The sequence below is a fragment of the Nannospalax galili genome, unplaced genomic scaffold, assembly GCF_000622305.1.
Source record: "Nannospalax galili isolate Female #2095 unplaced genomic scaffold, S.galili_v1.0 scaffold300, whole genome shotgun sequence".
NCBI classification, from domain to species: domain Eukaryota; kingdom Metazoa; phylum Chordata; class Mammalia; order Rodentia; family Spalacidae; genus Nannospalax; species Nannospalax galili.
Genome location: NW_008347322.1, coordinates 2,006,989 through 2,024,818, shown reverse-complemented (window position 1 = coordinate 2,024,818; position 17,830 = coordinate 2,006,989). Strand labels below are relative to the sequence as shown.

At 50.8% G+C, this 17,830-nt stretch overlaps 1 protein-coding gene, 1 long non-coding RNA gene and 1 other non-coding gene across 3 annotated transcripts in view; 2 read left to right on the top strand and 1 right to left on the bottom strand.

Annotated features, from left to right (window-relative positions):
- Positions 1-17,830, bottom strand: part of Ak8 (adenylate kinase 8) — a 66,073-nt gene that overhangs the window by 46,857 nt on the left and 1,386 nt on the right. The window contains exons 2-4 of the mRNA XM_029568762.1: positions 16,188-16,272; positions 8,782-8,831; positions 6,644-6,757 (exon numbers count right to left, since the gene is read on the bottom strand). Coding sequence (XP_029424622.1) covers positions 6,644-6,757; positions 8,782-8,831; positions 16,188-16,272 — 249 coding nt within the window. The remainder of the gene's footprint in view (positions 1-6,643; positions 6,758-8,781; positions 8,832-16,187; positions 16,273-17,830) is intronic.
- Positions 1,246-1,352, top strand: LOC115072187. Its single transcript, XR_003851257.1, has one exon. It is a non-coding gene; the product is annotated as a U6 spliceosomal RNA (small nuclear RNA).
- On the top strand, positions 4,809-9,195 carry LOC115072185. The gene is made up of 2 exons (XR_003851255.1): positions 4,809-4,889; positions 8,929-9,195. It is a non-coding gene; the product is annotated as an uncharacterized LOC115072185 (long non-coding RNA).

Genomic DNA, 17,830 nt, shown 5'->3' with positions numbered 1-17,830 from the left:
GCTGGAGAGATGACTCTGCATTTAATAGCACTGACTGCTCTTGCAGAGGACCAGGGTTCAATTCCCAGCATCCACATGGCGGCTCACAGCCGTCTGTAACTCCAGTTCCAGGGGGATCTGATGTCTTCCTCTGACCTCCATGGGCATTGCACAACATGGGTGCACTCACATACATGCAGGCAGTACACTCATACACATAAAATAAAAATAATAAAATATTTTTTAAAAAAGAACCTTTTCCAGCACCCTGAGACCTGAGTTCTATCCCTGGGACTCATGTGGTAGAAAGACAGAACTGACTCCTGCAAATTGTCCTCTCACCTCAAGTATGAGTTGGCACACACACCACACACACCACACACACCACACACACACACACTAATGTAACTTTTTTTTTTTTTTTTTGTCTTTTTGAGACAGGGTCTCCCTGTAGCCCCAGCTGTCCTGGAACTCACTATGTAGACCAGGCTGACCTTGAACTCACAGAGATCGGCCTGCCTCTGCCTCCCAAGTGCTGGGATTAAAGGCGTGTGCCACCACGTCTGGCAATAATGTAACTTTTAAATTTTTCTTATGAAACGTTTCAGACTCTCATGTGAAACTCTGCTGTCGCAAGTTATAGAAAGCTCTGGGGATGACAGTTACTGTCCCCTAGACTCTGAAGAAAGGGGCAGAGGTTGGGGACAGGGGACAAGAGGAGAGCGGGAACAAGAGAGGTAGACTCTACCACATGGCAGCCAGTGGGACCCAGGGAGAGGCCAGTGTGGGACGCTGGGGTTCGGGGGGCTGTCAGGTTTGCATGGAAGTCAAGTCACTCTGGACTGTCGGTACCTTCCCTCCCTACAGGCCAGGAGAGGCCTGGCCCTCGACCCCAACTGGTGCTCAGTAGAGGGAGAGAAAGAAGGAAGAGAGAGGCTTGGCACCTCATTTCGTCTCAGCCTCCAGGACACAGGAGCACCAGGCAGAGGGGATGGAACTAGAGCAGGCGCTGATGGGCAGCAGCACCCAGAACTGTCTGGCCCTCCTTGGGGGAGCTGTGCTGCTTGTAGGCTGACTCAGGCGGCAGAAAAGCTGCGGTTCTTTTAGGTGGCTTAAAGAAAAGGGGGACCCTGGAAGCTGGAGTGTGTGGAGACACTAGGCTACGGCATGTTTTAAGTTTGTAAAAGCAAAACTTGGAATGCTTGGTACATGCCTGTAATCCTAGCCCTTGGAAGAGGCAGGCAGAAGGATCAGAAGTTGAAGGTTGTGCTCGCTTTGGCAGCACATACACTAAAACTGGAACGATACAGAGAAGATTAGCATGGGCCCTGCGCAAGGATGGCACGCAAATTCATGAAGCGTTCCATATTAAAAAAGTTGAAGATCGCTCTCGGCTACACAGTGGGTTCGAGGGCAACACGGGCTATAAACAATGGAGAACTGAGTTGAGAAGAACCCAGCTGTAGGGAGGCTTCTTTGCTTCCGGTCTTCCAAGCTCCACAAACACAGGCTGCTCTGCTTCAACACAACAAGCGATTCCTAAGACACCCAGGCTCAGCAGCGCATCATGACGTGATAACTGAAGGGATAAAGGAGAGTGGCACTGGGTTCTCAGTCAGCGAGACTGGCGTTCCCAAGGCAGCACTTTTAAATGCCACGGCCTGCTCCAGTGAGTCAGCCCAGGGCCACTGAGGAAGGCTTGCAGCCCCAGCGAGACTGGCGTTCCCAAGGCAGCACTTTTAAATGCCACGGCCTGCTCCTCCTAGGGGTTGGCTCTAAATGAATGGGGACAGCCACGGGTGGTTTCTAATGTGCCTTGGGTGAGAGTTGAATGTACTACTGAGGCTGGGTACTTCCGGGTCAGGCGGTTCTGTGCTTATCCATGTGCATTCTTCCTGTGGTATCAGTTCCAAAGCTGTGGGGCCTGACTTGGTACGAGCTAAGCCAGGCCTAGGCCTGTGGGAGTTCTCATGGCTTTGTGTATCGTCACCCTTCACAACAAACTGTTCAGAATAAGCAAAAAGCCGTGCAATCCCTGGTTGACCGGAATCCCCATGTCTTGGGGACCAGGCCTGCCCCTTCGGGTATTCTGACACTTGATTCTAGGTTCTTTCTTGCCCAACAGCGTTCACAGCTCTGCCCTTAGGAAGCCGTTGTGTGAGCCCTAACTCTACAGCCTGGGCACTCCTTCCAACCCAAGCGGTGCCTCTGGCCCTGCAGGTGCTTGGGCGGTAATCTAAACGAAAGAGTGACCCAGTGAGTCAGCCCAGCGCCACTGAGGAAGGCTTGCAGCCCTCCCGTTCTGGTCAGTGCTTAGCTCCCCGTGGCTGGAGGCTCTCACCCAGGGCTCTGCCACAGCAGTACTCTGCAGTGGATGATTGGAAAGCCTTTCCAGTCCACCTGGAGATGTTAAAGAGCGACACCTTGATGGGCACCAGCCATGTAAAAGTCTGCTTGGTAAGCAAACATAAGCAGGAGAAAATCGGATGCAGGAGGGCGCAATGGCTGCGTGCAGACAGCTTGAATAGAGTTCTAAATGAGAGGCTTCACCTGGCCCGCAGTGGTCTAGACACAGACGAGGCCAAGACTGTCCTGGCTCGACATCCCCACTTTAGATCGTCAGAACTCTTTGCTCCTTGATTAGGCCTGGCTGCTAACCCTTCATCTTCCCATCACCTGTGTCTCTGAACCGCGAACCCCAACAAGACACCCTTGAAAGCACTTACGATAATCAGCATAATGAAGCCGAGGAGAGACTGCCTCGCCTCCCTCCTCGGCTGCGTCTGTGAACTTGTACGGCTTCTTTAGCCCAGGAAGCAGTAAACGGGAGCCATTTCCCCAGACCACACTCCCATGCCCCAAACTAATATCCCCCACGCTACAACCATACCCCCAACTCCCTCAAGACTGGGGACAGCCAGTGGCTTATCTGCTGTGCCAGGTCTACCTTCTTTGTCAAGTCGTCGTCATAGGAGCTGGGCATCTACCCAAGCCATCCCTGAAGTTCTGAGATGGTTCCCCCCTGCCGGGACCCTCCTGGTCATGTCCTGCACCTCAGGAAGGCCCCTGTACACCGTATCAGAGCAACCGGCTGTGCGTGGGATGCCTGACCAGCTGGTCTGACAACACAGCTTTGCAACATCTTGGCCCGAGGGCTGCGTTTGAGTCGTTTGGACGGAGGATGCACAGCCTGGATGGAGTGACTGTCATGAGGGACTGAGAGACAGGAAGACGGGATGGGAGTCTCCATAGAGCTGAAGGGCCCCGTAGAGGTTAAAGAGGCTGAGGCACCAGGAAGCTGGGCACTTTGCCCATCTGGTCCCAGGAGTATGTGCCCCACAGGTCCCCTTTTGCTGCAGGCACCCCAGGTGCTCTCCTGCTCCTTGAAGCCAAATGGCTGTCCTGTTCACCACCATTCACTGACAGACCTTGAGGCCTGGAAACTCATTTCCAAGTTCTCAGAGGAACTATAGTCACAGGAGCTTGTGGTGAAGATGTGAGCTGTGTAGGCCAAGGTCTCACCTGGCTGGTGGTCAGGAAAGACCTGGATTAATCGCTATGCAAGATAAGCAGCTGGTTAGGACATTAGGGAAGGGGACACTGGGGAAGTAGACACAGGGGAAGTGGACACTGGGGAGGGGGACACTGGAACACTGGGAAAGTAGAAAGGGACCCACCTATCCCAGTGGGTCATGCCCTTAATTTTCACCACCACACCGAACTTTCGTCCAGTTTCTGGCCACTGTGTTTGTCTGCTGCAAGTCATTTTAATCTGCCCAACTGACAAAAAGGTGTCCTTTGGCACAGTGGGTAACTGTGGGTGGGTGATTAAAGTCCATGAGCTTGGCTTGAAGAATAGGTGAAGGTAACAGCTGGCTGGGTCTGGCTAGCCTTTAACTCGTCAGCTGATGTGTGTGTAACCCCGTGCTCTGACTTTAAGCAGTGGGAGGGCCAGGAGGCCCGACGGTGGCCTGGACATTAAATGAAGGCATGAACAGTGGCTCTGTCTACAGGCTGGAGATGGTGGGGCTGAGGGGACCTGGGAAGTGGCCAACACTGAGTATCCACAGATACAGGGGTCCGGCAGGAGAGACAGGATGAGTCCAGACTTCAGGGAAGGATATCTAAATACACATTCCTGCTTTTCACCCCAAAAGGAATCTTGAAGAAATATTTTACATTTCTAATTGACTAAAGAGAAATGATGTGCCTAAACACTAGCCTAGGAGTAGGGCAGGTGGATCCCTGGGGCTCACTGGCTGCCAGCCTATTCTGATTAGAAAGCTCTAGGTGGGAGGCCCTATCTCAAAAGATGAACCAACAGCAATTGAGGAAGGCACCCAATACCAACCACTGGCCTCTACACACATGTGCACACACACAAACACATAGACGCCGGGCGTGGTGGCGCACACCTTTAGTCCCAGCACTCGGGAGGCAGAGGCAGGTGGATCTCTGTGAGTTCAAGGCCAGCCTGGTCTACATAGTGAGTTTCAGGACAGCTGGGGCTACAGGGAGACCCTACTTCAAAAAGACAAAAACAAAAACAAAAACAAAAAAAAACACATAGACATTCACACACCAAACTGTTACATAGGACTGTCCTCTGACAGACAGACCACGGACAGACGCCATCTTCCCAAGCTTGGTCCTGCTTCCCTAGAATCATCATGACTAAGCTTGTTGACTGTTACTCTCAGCAAGAAAGGAGGGGCAGAGCAAGTCAGCCACACCTCCCAAATAACCGGTCAGTCCTGGTTACATGACAGGGAGGAGCTAAGGGTTCATAAACTGAGGAAGCCAGGGGGAGGCTCTTTCACCATTTTGTGCGGCTGTTGGGAGGCCATCATCCATGCTCAGAAGAAGATTTTCCAATGCGTATGACCTTAGAGAAGAGCACCCACACTCCTGTAAGTAAACCCTCACCCACTGTTCTGTAGGTAAGCCCAATAAACTCACTGGTTTCCCAGACTGTAGTTTGGCAAAATTGAACTTTGGTTAGTCATAGGGACCAAGGGAGGAGGGGACGGATGTTGCTTACATCTCCTAGAAGGAAGTTTAGTTATACAAACACACAAAAAAACTACTGTATATTTCTTTTTTTGACTTCATTATTTTTTATTTTTATGTGTATGCATGTATTGCCTGCATGTAGATAAGTGCACCATGTCGTGCAATGCCCGTGGAGGACAGAAGAGGCTGTTGGATCCCCTGGAACTGGAGTTACAAACAGTTGTTAGCTGCCATGTGGGTGCTGGAATTTGAACCCCGGTCTTCTGCAAGAACAGTCAGTGTTCTTAACCGCTGAGCCATCTCTCCAGCCCCTCTACATTTCCTTTTAAAAGATACTTGGTTAGAGGATGAGGAGATGGCTCAGCAGTTAAGAGCACCAGCTGCTACTGCAGAGGACCCAAGTTCAGGTCCCAGGACCTACATGGCAGCCGACAACTGTCCATAACTCAAGTTCTAAGGATTCTGACGCCCTCTTCTGACTTCCACAGGCATTGCACACATGTGGTGTACATACATTCATGCAGGTAAAACATTCATACACATAAAAGTAAATAAATTTTTTTAAGTTTTTAAAGGGTACTTGGTTAGCAGGCATGGTGGTATGGTGGTGCATGCCTTTAATCCCAGCACTCGTGGAGGGCTGTGAGTTTGAGGCCAGTCAAGGCTACATAGTAAGACCGTATCTCAAAAAAAAAAAAAAAAAAAAGAGACTTATCAGGGTTGGAGAGAGAGCTTAGTGGTTAAGAGCATTGGCTCTTGGTTCAGTTCCCGGCACCCATATGGCAACTAACAACCATCTGTAAGTCCAGGGGATCTGACACCCTCTTCTGACCTCCACAGGCATATTTATTGAATACAAAGTTGGTAGAGTTTTGGAAAAAGCATTCTCAGTCCTCCTCAGACGATTCAGGAGGGACAGATTGGATGGGAAGTGCATGACCCTGAGGATATACACTGAGCCACAGGGCACTCTGCAGCCTGCAGCAGTAGGAATTCCCCCCGCCACCCCCCCCAGGTCCAATGCTGGGCATTTTCTATCCTCGAAATTACAGCCCAGGGGCTGAAGAGATGGCTTAGCAGTTAAGAGCACTGTTGCTCATGCACAGGACCCAGGCACCCACATGGCAGCTAACAACCATCCGTAACTCCAGTTCCAGGGGATCAGATGCCCTCTTTTGGCCCCCGCAGGCACTGCAGGACACGGGTGTACTTACATACATGCAGGCAAAACACTCATACACATAAAATATTTTAAAAGTAATAAATAAATAAATAAATTACAGCTCAACTCAGCCCTGCAAGTCCAGGACCAGGCCACCAGGCCCACCATCTGTGGGACAGAAACCACCTCGTTGCCTCTACCCCGCCTCCGCCCCCATAGCTTGGCTGACCCTGAGAAGAAAAGGAACAGGTCCAGCCCACTGTGTCTTGTCCAGGACAGAACAGCACTCCATCTCCTTCCCTGCCAGGTCCAGGCCTAAGTTCTGAATTCGTCCCTTCCTCCATCACACCCAACTGCCTCTTACTTTACCTGAGACTTTGCTTTTCAATCAAATCAAAAGAAAATGCAAACTAGCCAAGCAAGTGGGAAGTGGACCCCTCAAGCCCCTGCCACCCAGTCCCTGCCCCTGGGGCCAGGGGCCAGCCTTACCTTGGAAGACTCTAAGTGTGCTCTGGCTGCTTCAGCCAGATGAGAAGCCTCTCTTCCTGTTAAGTTCTCCTTGGTGACCAGGTTGCTGTCCAGATGTTTGCACAGCCACATTGCCTGAAGAAAGTGCAAATGAGTTAGCGGCATAATCAATACACTAAGAACAACTGCCCTGGGCTGGAGCAATGGCTCACTTGGCAGTGTGTTTCCCTTGGAAGCACAAGGATTTGAATTCAATCCCAGCACCTACGAAAAGCTGCTGAGCACGGTGGTGTGCTTGTAATCCTCACGTTGGAAAGGTGAGTCCTTAGGGCTCACCTGCCAGGCAGTCTAGCCTTCTAGTGAGTTCCAGACCATTGGGAGATCCATCTCAAAGAAGGTGGATGGTGTTTCTGAGCAGGACACCCAAGGACGTCCTCTGGCCTCCACACATGTTTATAAACATGGGTGTACACACACATGCATGTTTCAAAAAAAGAATAACTTCACTCAAGGACAGGCATGGTGGTACAGGACTATAATCCCATCATGTGGGAGACTGAGGTAGGAGGACTGTGAATTCAAAGGTAGCCTGAGCTACATAGAGAGACTGTCTAAAAGCAAAAGAAAAAATAACAGAATTGGCCTGGAGAGATGGTTCAGCAGTTAAGAACACCAGTTGTTCTTGCAGAAGACCCAGATTCAAATCCCAGCACCCCACATGGCAGCTAAGAGCTGTCTGTAGCTCTAGTCCCAGGGGATCTGACAGCCTCTTCTGATCTCCACGGGCACTGCATGACATGAGTGTGCTTACCTACATTTGGGCAATACATACATACACATAAAATAAAAATAATAAATAAAATTAAATTTAAAAAAAAAACAGAATTAAGTCCATCCAAGTCTTTCTGCATTCTGCTATAAAAGAAGGCTGAGCTGGGAGTGCCACTCAGTGGTAGAGCACTTGACTAGCAAGGATCAGGTCTAGAGAAAGAAGGAGCAAAGCCTGGTTCTAGGGAAGCAGAGGCATTTGTGGCTGGAGGGGACCCCAAGGGAGGCGAGCAGACCAGGCGCCTCCCAGCCTAAGGCTCTTGCTTGGTCCGTCTTCACCTTCTCTTTCACCAGCCTCTGGCCTGTGTCTGGCCCAAGGGATGATACAAAGACGTGACAGAAGAGGCTGGGGTATCTGCTTGCCCAACAACGCTGCCTTTTCTTTACCATGAAGAGAATAAAAATGTCAAAATGACAAACAGGGAAAGATCACGGAGCTGGGCACGTGAGCATCTACAATGCAGTTTCTGTGCCTTTCCAACTGCTTGAAATAGTTCACAATTCAAACAGGAAGGCCGAATCTTTATTTTCTTATTATCTTTGTTTTATGTGTATGAGTGTTTTGCCTGTATGCATGTAAGTGTACCATGTGTGTGCAGTGCCTGTAGAGGCCAGAAGAGGGCATCAGAGTCCCCTGGAACTGGAGTTATGGATGATTGTTAGCCACCGTGTGGATGGTGGGAATTGAACCCAGGTCCTTTGCAAGAGCAGCCAGTGCTCTTAACTGATGAGCCATCTCTACAGCCCTATAAGACTGAATCATAAGATTCCATGCTAGGGGGCTGGAGTGATGGCTTAGCAGTTAAGAGCACTGGCTGCCCTTGTAGAAGACCCAGGTTTGATTCCCAGCATCCACATGGTGGCTAACAACCGTCCATAGCTCTAGGGAGATTTGACGCCCTCTTCTGATCTCCACAGGCACTGCACAAGATGGGTGCACCTGCACGTAAACAATACACTTATACATGTAAAAAACAAAAATAATATAAAATACTTTTTTAAAAGACTCCTGCTAGACGCCTCTGACATGTGCTAGCTGGCCAGCCAAGCACTCCTTCTAAAAATGTGTCGTACAGATACAGCTGAGGGTGTGCCCAGTGAAGGGGCAGTGCCAGCATATTTGGGAAGCGCTTATCTCTGCACAGCTGTGCATCTGTGTTTTTGTCTTTTCAGGTTCTCTGTTATGAACACACACTGTCTTCGTAATAAGGAAGTGATAAGGGAAAGAGGAAAAGCTCAGTCGTAGGGACAGTTCACGGACAAACAGCCTCCTTTCCACTGGATCTAAATAAGATGCCCCAACACCACAATGCTTAGAATAATGCACTTACTATGGTAGTTTTCCCTGAGGCTGGTGGACCTAAAATCACAATCTTCGGCACTGTGGAAGAAAAAGATTTGAATGTCAGCCCTCGGCATGACAAAGCGGCCTCCCCCATCCGCACAGCTCCACATGGATTTATTTCTTTCCTCTCCAGATTTCATTTCTGCCAGTGACGCGGCCGTTTATAACCCCACGACTGGGAGATGCTCGTCCCAACACACATTCTCTGTGTTTAGAGAGGTAAGTGATCACAGAGATGGTCTATTTTTCTATCTCCGCGGGGACGCGGATACGGTAAACTTGTTTGCCAAACTAATAAATATCAGAACAATTGGGATTTTCAAACGCCATAAAGCATTTTAAAAAGGGACTTTGTCTCGGGGACACTCTCTCAAATAAAGTTGTATTTTATGTAAATCGACCTTCAATGTTTTATATATATATTTATGCCTTTTTATTTAGCAAATTGTACCCCCCATCATTTTACAGAAGATAATGAAAAGGCTGAGTGCACGAGCCAGATTTATAAAACCCAAGACAGGCAAGTCTTTGTTTTCCAATGTGCGCATTTCTATGCAAATGAAAATAAAAATTGGCCATCTATTTGTGGCTCTGAGTCCCAGCTCTGGAATGTTCTTGGTCCTACAAAAGCCCTGAAGTGCCTAGAAAACCAGAAGAAAAGTGGTGGGGGGCAGGGGGCAAGGGTACTCAGGACCCAGTATCTGGATGTGAGCCACTGTGACAGCCACCAAAGGCTCTGATGAAGTCACTCCCTCTGTACTTGTGGGGAGTGAGTCAGTCCCCTTAGCCTGACCCTGCTGCAAGAGGATTGCTGTGACTGGCTTGAGCCACTTCTCTCTACGTGGTGCTGGAGGACTTGTCTCCAGAGGAAAGGCAGGCAAGACAGTCCCCTCTGCAGATGAACACAGAGAAGGGACCAGATGGTATCCTTTGGGCCAGTGATTTAGTGACCAGCACGTGGCCACCTCGCCAGGCTGTTGGGTTTAAACAGGGCTCTGCCCAAATTCCCAGCACCCTCTCACTTCCTAGGTGAAGGTGAAGGAGCGTTGGAGATGATCCTCCCTCACTGTGCAGGTCTCACAGAGCACAAGACTGAAGCAGCCTGGAGGGAAGGGCAGTGTTGGGGGGTGGATAGAGCACAGGTGGCAGGCAGCAAGGTGACCCTGTGAGTGAGCCCTGGAAGGGAACCACAGTGCTTTGCTGACCCAAGTCCCTGGGTTCCTTTAGGGCACTTTTGACCTGTAGGGGCAGAGCTTCCAGAAGGCTGGGATATGTCCTGCTTTACATAACAGCCCTGAGATCCAGAGCCTCCCCTGGGATCCCAAATGATCCCCTCTTTTCCCCTGAGAGGCCTGGGACACCCTCTTCTTCCCAGAGATGTTCTTTCCACCCCACTTACCACCTCTCATGTTCTTGTCGGGAATGGCTTCCTTGCCCCAACCCAACCAGGAGCTCCCCAGGCCCCGATGCTTCTTCTGAGACCACACCTTGGTTTCCCTGTGGAAGCCACTGGCCCAGTGGCTTGCCCCTGTGTCCGCCTTGGTGAGTATCATCCCAAGACCTAGAAGTGGCATGGCCATCCCCAAGTGTAGGTACCAAGTCCTAGTACCCAACTCACTCCACAGAAGCCAGTACTGCAGGGTCGTAGCGGCATCTGCAATGGCTCTTCCGCTGTCCCCGGGCCTTGCTGTGGCCACTGAGAGTCACCATCGCCCACCACCTTCCAAAGGGCTCCCTCTGCCAGTTGGCATTCTAGGGAACATGCTGGGGAGCCAGGCCAGGGCCACCTGGCCAGGAATGACACTCCAAATGAGGCTACCCAATGGCCAGAGAAAGTATACCGCTGCGTCTGCAACCAGACACTGCAGCCTGCATCCTCAATGTCCTGTGGCCACAGGGCCGCCACCAGCCACAGTGTCACCGCCACCCGGGAGCCAGGCCCTGTGAGGGGCTCGCCTGACTGAGGCAGTTGCATGGTACAGGCTGCCATGGAAAGTAGGGAGCGTTTTTTAGCATCCAGGGTTTCAGTGCAGGGGCTCAGGGCAGGATGCGAGTGGTCCATCCCCACTCTAAGCTCATAGGCCAGGGCAAGGCCTTCCAGGGCCTCTGTCTGTGAGAAACCACAGCAAGGAGGAAACACTGCTTGGCAGGCCAAATCTGGAAATAAGGGGCCTCTCGGTGAGGCGAAAGGATGAGGCGAGTGCCACAGAGTGATTGGAGGGCAGCAGGGAGGGTGATCAAAGGCAAAGGGCCTCATGCCAGGAAGCAGGGGGCACACTCATGCTAATGGAGCTCAAAGCCGTAGGCCTTTGTCCATTCTGTTGAATCCCAGCCAGACCTATCAGGGTTCAGGGATGGCGGAGCTGGAGAAGGGAGAAGGAGCTAGGGCCATCTGGGACCAAGTCCAACTCCCAACCGGGGTCTGATGTGTTTGCCTTGGCAAAGGCCCTGAGCTGGGGCTACGGGGGAAACTCTCCCCTCCATTCCAGGCTCCAGTAAGTGGCACCCAAACTGTACACACCTAAGGAAATACTTTAAAAGGGAACATCACGGCCCTTCTCCCCCGCCTAATTTCTCGTACTCATTTATGTGATTAATTTCAGTTTCTTAAAATCTAACACCTTGAAACTCCAGCTCTGCTCATAAGTAATTATTTATAAACAGTGTCATAAAAGGCTGCTTGGCTGCCAAGAGTAATCAACCTCCAACAACCACTTCAAAGGAAATCAAAGAACCTTTCCATCCACGGAGCCTTTTGAGGTTTAACCATGAGCACCATTTAAAATTCACAAGGAACCCCTTAGGTACTGGAAGCTCTAATACACGGCTTTCCTGGACAAACGTTTGATAAGAAACGAAACACACCATTATATCCACCACCGCCTGCTCTAATATTGCCCAGGGCCACTGTAAATGCTCACTTTGTACTAAAACTGCTTTTCTCACGGCAAAGGGGCCGCTAGCCTGCGTGCAGGACTCCTTTCCTCCCTCCTGTGTGAGCTCCTGGGCTGGGATGAGTCTTGAGCCCTTCTGCTGTGCCCAGGCTCCGAGCCTGTGCTGTGTGTACCCAAGTTTGCCCCATTCCCAGGAGGCAGGACTGTGGTCTGGCTCTGGCTGACAGAGCCAATTACATGGCTAGTAGGCCTGCCACCCCTCTTAGGAGCTCAGGGCAAGGGAAATGTGTGTCGGATGCTATGGGATCCTTCCAGGCCTCCAGAAAGGAGTGGCTCATGCTAATCCCAGACACCTCACCGTGGACACTCCAGAAAAGGTCGGCTTCCTGCTTCTCCTCCTCCACATTCCCTGCTTCCCTTGTCTGGGAAGGAGAGCCCGTGGATACCTTTGTCGTCTTCTCATTTAAGGGACTGGAAATGGAGCCAAAGGACACAGCTGTCCCATAAACATTGCCCAGCTGCTGAGAGTGGGGTGGAGAACTGGGGGACTAATTAACCCACCAAGCAATCGATTTGGGACCTAGAACCTGTGCCCAAAGAAACTGCAGGTCCGAAAGCCACACCCATCCAAGTGGCCGGCAGGCGGGAGGTCAGCCATGGTGAGGAGTCCCCAACGCAGGTCTAGATTTGTCTCCCAGCCTGAGAGCAACGGAGTGGGCACAGTGTGGGAGACGGACAGGGGCTCTGTGGAGGGCAGCCAGGGCAAAGCCTCAGCTCTGGGAGTGCATGGAAGCGGGTGGTGTAGGGAACACCACACAGGGAGGAGGTCTGAGAGGCAAGAGCTGTACAAGAGGAGACAAAGACAGTTCCAGGCTCTTCACTCCAGGCTAGTGCGAGGAATTGGCTCAAGAATCCCCAGCCAGGGCTGGAGAGACGGCCCAGCAGTTAGAGCACTGGCTGCTGTTGCAGAGGACTGGGGTTTGATTCCCAGCACCCACATGGCGTCTAACAACCATCCGTTCCAGGGAGTCTGATGCCCTCTTCTGACCTCCGTGGGCACTGAATGACACGGGTGCACCCACATACATGCAGGTAATACAGTCATACAGTCAAAAAGTAATATGTAAAAAAAATTTTTTGGTCTTTTTGAGACAGGGTCTCCCTGTAGCCCCAGCTGTCCTGGAACTCACTATGTAGACCAGGCTGGCCTTGAACTCACAGAGATCAGCCTGCCTCTGCCTCCCGAGTGCTGGGACAACAGGCGTGTGCCACCATGCCCAGCTTCAAGTAAAATATTTAAAAAAAAAAATTCCTAGATAGGCAGACCTGCCCAGCAGAAAGGGCCAAGCAGCTCTGTAAGTTCATCACCACACACATTTCCTTCCTTCCTTCCAGCCTTTCCTTTCTCTCTCTCCCTCATTCTCTCTTCTCTCTTTCCCTCCCTTCCCCTCCTTCCCTCCCTCTCTCCCTCTTTCCTTTCTCTCTCTCTCTCCCTCTCCCTCTCCCTGTCCCTCTCTCCTCTCTCTCTTTCTTTCTTGACAGAGTCTTGTTTACCCCAGAGTGGCTTCCAACTGGATGTATGTCAGAGGATAACCCTGAACTTCTGTTCCACCTGCTTCCACCTCCCGGGTGCTGGGATCACGGGCGTGCACCGGGCCATGCTCGGTTTCTGGAGCGCTGGGAATGGAACCCAGGGCTTTGTGCACGCTAGGCAAACACTCTACCAGCTGGACCACATCCCCAGCTCTGCACACAATTTTTTAACTTAGAAAAGAATCTCGGTAAACTTTCCACAAGCAGAAATCCAGCATTGCATCTCCTGGAAACATCAGGTGTGGTCACTCCCAAGCCACCACAGGCTAGACCAGAGCCTCACAGCCTCCATAGCAGTTTACAGAGCAAGCAGCTGCACAGAGGCCCCCTGCCGCAGGGGTGTCAGACGACAGTGCGCTGAGCGCCCCCTGGTGGTGGCACGCAGACCTGCAGCTCCTTCCCTTCCCCTTCACTTTAGCCTTTCCTTCATCTACCTGGGTGGAAACGAGCGAGCGAGTGAGCCAGGGCAGAAATGGAGCCAGCAGCAAGGGACTGATGGAGGACGGAGCTAGGCGATAGCCTCCTCTCTCTGACTGCAGCCAGCCTCAGCTGGGGGAAACAGAAGAGGGAGACGTCTTCCTCTGGCAAACTGGGCGACTAGAGGGAGCGAGGTCTTAAAGTGGTGAGGATCCTGGGAGGGAAGGGAGGGCTTAGCACCCTCCTCCTTAGTGCAGGCGAACCCAGGGAGGGCAGAACCTCCCACCTGCACAGCATAGTGACCGGCCAACCAGGGAGGAGAGACACAGAGCGAATTGCCTGGGGAAGAGGAAGCTGGGAAGCCCACCTATCCCTTCCATCACAGCTCGGCTTCCACCCAGTCTATGGTCTTAATTAACCTCAGCTGAGCGGTCAGGACACCCGGACCGAATACTCAGGTTCAGACATTTGTACCTCAGGAGAGTCTCAGAAAAGGGCACTGCCCAGGCTCTCTTTTGAACCCCCTACTTAGGTCCATGTGGTGACCTTGGGATACAAGAGGCCTCTCACCGGGGCTGGAGAGATGGCTCAGCAGTTAAGAGCACTGGCTGCTCTTGCAGAGGACCTGGGTTTGATTCACAACACCCACATGGCAGCTAACAACCGTCTATTAACTCCAGTTCCAGGGGCTCCAACACCCTCTTCTGAACTCTGTGAGCACTGCATAACACAGGTGCATTTACATACATGCAGGCAATACACTCATACACATAAAATAATAAAATATATTTTTTAAAAACACAAGAGGCCTCGCACCATGATGAACCACTTGCCAAGCCGAAAAACCATCAGGATGTGTGAACAGGGCACATCTGTAGACACGGAGTCTGCCCCCCATCTCTCTAAAGTTATTTAAACTTTTATATGTATGAGTGTTTTGCCTGCATGTATGTAAATTACACCTGTACATACAATATCCACAGAGGCCAGAAGAGGGTGTCCGAGCCCCTGGAACTGGAGTTACGGACAGTTGCTAGCCACCCCGTGGGCGCTAGGAACAGAACCCAGGACCTCTGAAGAGCAATAACTGCTTCTAGATGCTAAACTAGCTCTCCAGCCCCCTCTTTCTTTTAAGATTTGTTGTTGAGATCAAATACCCAAGGAAAGAGCAGCTTAGGGGAGTAAGAGGCTTATTTCAGCTACAGCTTCAGGCCTCAGCCCATCACTGTGGGAATGCCCAGGCAGAACTTCACAGCTGGTCACATCACATCCACAGTCAAGAACAGAGAGATGAATGCAAATGTGCTCACTCAGCTCAACCTCCCCACTGTTACACAGTTCAGGAGCCCCTGCCTGGGGAATGATGCCTCCTAGAGTGGGCTGGGTCTTCCCATGTCAATTAACTTAAGAGAGTCCCCCACAGACGTGTCCACAGGCCAACCCACATAGATAGCACCTCATGGAGACTAGGTGGCTCTAGGTTGTGCTGTCTACTATTAAAGCCAGTTATCACAAGATTTGTTTATTTGTGTATGTGTGTGTTTATTTGTATGTGTCTGTGTGTTTGAGTGAATGCACAGGGTGTGTGTACCTGTGCTCTCAAAGAGGCCAGAACGGGGTGTTGGATCCCTTGGAGCTGAATTTACAGGTGTTTGTAGGACAGCCTGGCTTGTTACATGGGTACTGGGGTCTGAACTCCAGTCCTCGTGACTATGCAGCGAGTACTCTTAACCACTGAGCCTCTTTTCAGTCCCTCTCTCCACCTTTTTATAATTTAATCTTTTATTAAACAACTTAGCATCATTTCTGACTGTAGGCAGTCTGATCCCAGGCATCTCAGACCTTGTCTCTTGAGGCTGCCCTGAATGTTAACTTTACTAGTGAGCTGGAAGCTCCCTCAGTAAAGCTAATGGCCCAATGGAAAAACAAATCAAAAACAAAGAATCAAGATACCGGTTCCCCCAACAGTTCATGTAGGGCAGAAGCATCCTCGCTCTGCTTGACAAATCTACCACTCTGGGATGCAGTGAGGGGCTCTGCTTGCTTGAAAGCCCTCCTCTTCCCCCTCCCTCTACCCAGTTCTATACTGTGGCCTGGGGTCTGATCAACCTGCCCTCAGCCGAGGTTTGGGGAAGTCTGCAACTCATTAGCAGGTAGTGATAATAAGACTATTGGAAAAGCCCAAGTGTTCACCTGTCTAGGTAGACCAGAAACCAAACTTTGCCTGACAAGTGGAATGATCAGAGAGCTTAAACCCAACAGGCGACATCAGCCAGGGCAGGCGGAAGCATTAATAATTGATTCTGTGGGCCATTCTGAGGTTTGCATTCTAATAACTTGGCAAGAGAATTTTTATTAGGCTCCAGAAGAAATGAAAGCTTTCTCCAACTAACCACAAGTTATCAAACTTTCCAACCTGTTCCAACCTCCCTTCACACAGTGGTAGGACAGAAGACTTCTAGACTGGAGGAGCGGAGAGGGCACTTACCATTGTCATTGTTCCGGTGCAAGTGCTGGATCATGAAGGGGATGGGGTCCTGGGGCTGGTGGATCAGAAGCTGCTCCAACAAGTTCTGTGGGCACAGCAGACACTGGGAGGTTAACACCTGCAGGGCCCCTGGTTGCCATGGAGACCAGCTATGGGGGTATCTGGTAGGGTCTCCGGGAGCAGAGGCTTGAGGGGGGCAGAGCTGACAAGTCCCTCCCCTCCTCCCTTTGGGCTTTTCTTGGTTCTGCACCTTTGCTCTGCACAGGCTCTTTGAACGCTTCCTGTCCCTTGACTGGCTAACCTCTGCTCGCTCCTCAGGGCCCGGGGTACCTGGTAAATCCCTGCTGCTCTTACACAGTCCCACTGTGAGTATCTCTGTGCCCTGCCTCACCGCATACCTTCTTACTCATTCACGGCTCCCCCAAGCAGGTCATGGGTTCTGTGGGCCTCTCTGTGTGTACACAATCACTAAAGGTGTGAGCTGGGGTCACTAGGGCATCAGTACCACTTGGGTGTCTCCTGAATGGGACTGAACATTTATCAGCCAAATATCTAAATAGTCCTCTGATACTCTGTCCATTTAACCCGGCCGAGCAACATATAAGGGAGAAGTTTTCAGGGTAGTACAAAATGGCACAGAAAGGCATTAGAGAGCTGATGGAGGCTGGGCTGCTAGGGCAGGTAGGAAGGGGCTTTGAGGTGTTCTGAGGACAGAGGGAGTACCCACGATGAGAGGTCCTGGCAGCTAGCTCAACTCTAAGTCTCACAGGCAAGTTTCTTTCCCTTCTTGGGGCCTCAACCCTCCCCTCCCCCAACCCCGCTGCATGTTCAGTGGCACAGCTGGGCTAATCACACACTTGGATGTGCTGTTTCCACATAATGTTAGCTAGTTAAGAGGTGGCAATAGGTAATGTGTGTTTGAAAAACAAACAGGCCAGATCTGTCATGTCCAGGGTATTTCTCAGGATGAGTTCAAGTGGATGTGTGACAGTGGATCTGTGAATCTGATAAAATCGACAGATGCCTGATAAAATTTCAAGAGCCATACACACCACCACAGAAACCTGAGTGCAGGAGAAAATGGACCAGATCCAAGTGAGGACTTGCAGCACAGGCCACAGTACCCTACACACTCTAGCGTCAAGGCTTTGACAATGTCCTCCTGGTGTGTTAGATGGTGCGAGGGTAGACAAGTGATCCATAGCATTATAACTTCCTGAGTCTAAAATTTTTTTAAAATAAAATTTCATGGCATTTAAAAAGATTTTTAAAATGTATGTGTATGTGTGTGAGCCTGTGTGAGCGTATCTGTACCACACGCATGCAGACGCCTGTGGAGGTCGGAAAAGGGCACTGGTTCTGGGAACTGAACCAGGGTCTTCTACAAGAGCAATATGCACTTTTAACCACTGAGCCATCTCTTCAGCCCCAAATATTTTATTTTTATTTTGTGTATGAATATTTTGCTTACATGTATGTACCACATGTGTATAGTGCCTGCAGAGACCAGGAAAAGGTGTCGGATCCCCTGGAACTGGAGTTACAGGCAGTTGCAAGCCACTATATGGGTGTTGGGAACTGAACCTGGGTCCTCTGGAGAAACAGCCATTGTTTTTAACTGCTGAGCCATCTCTCCAGCCCCA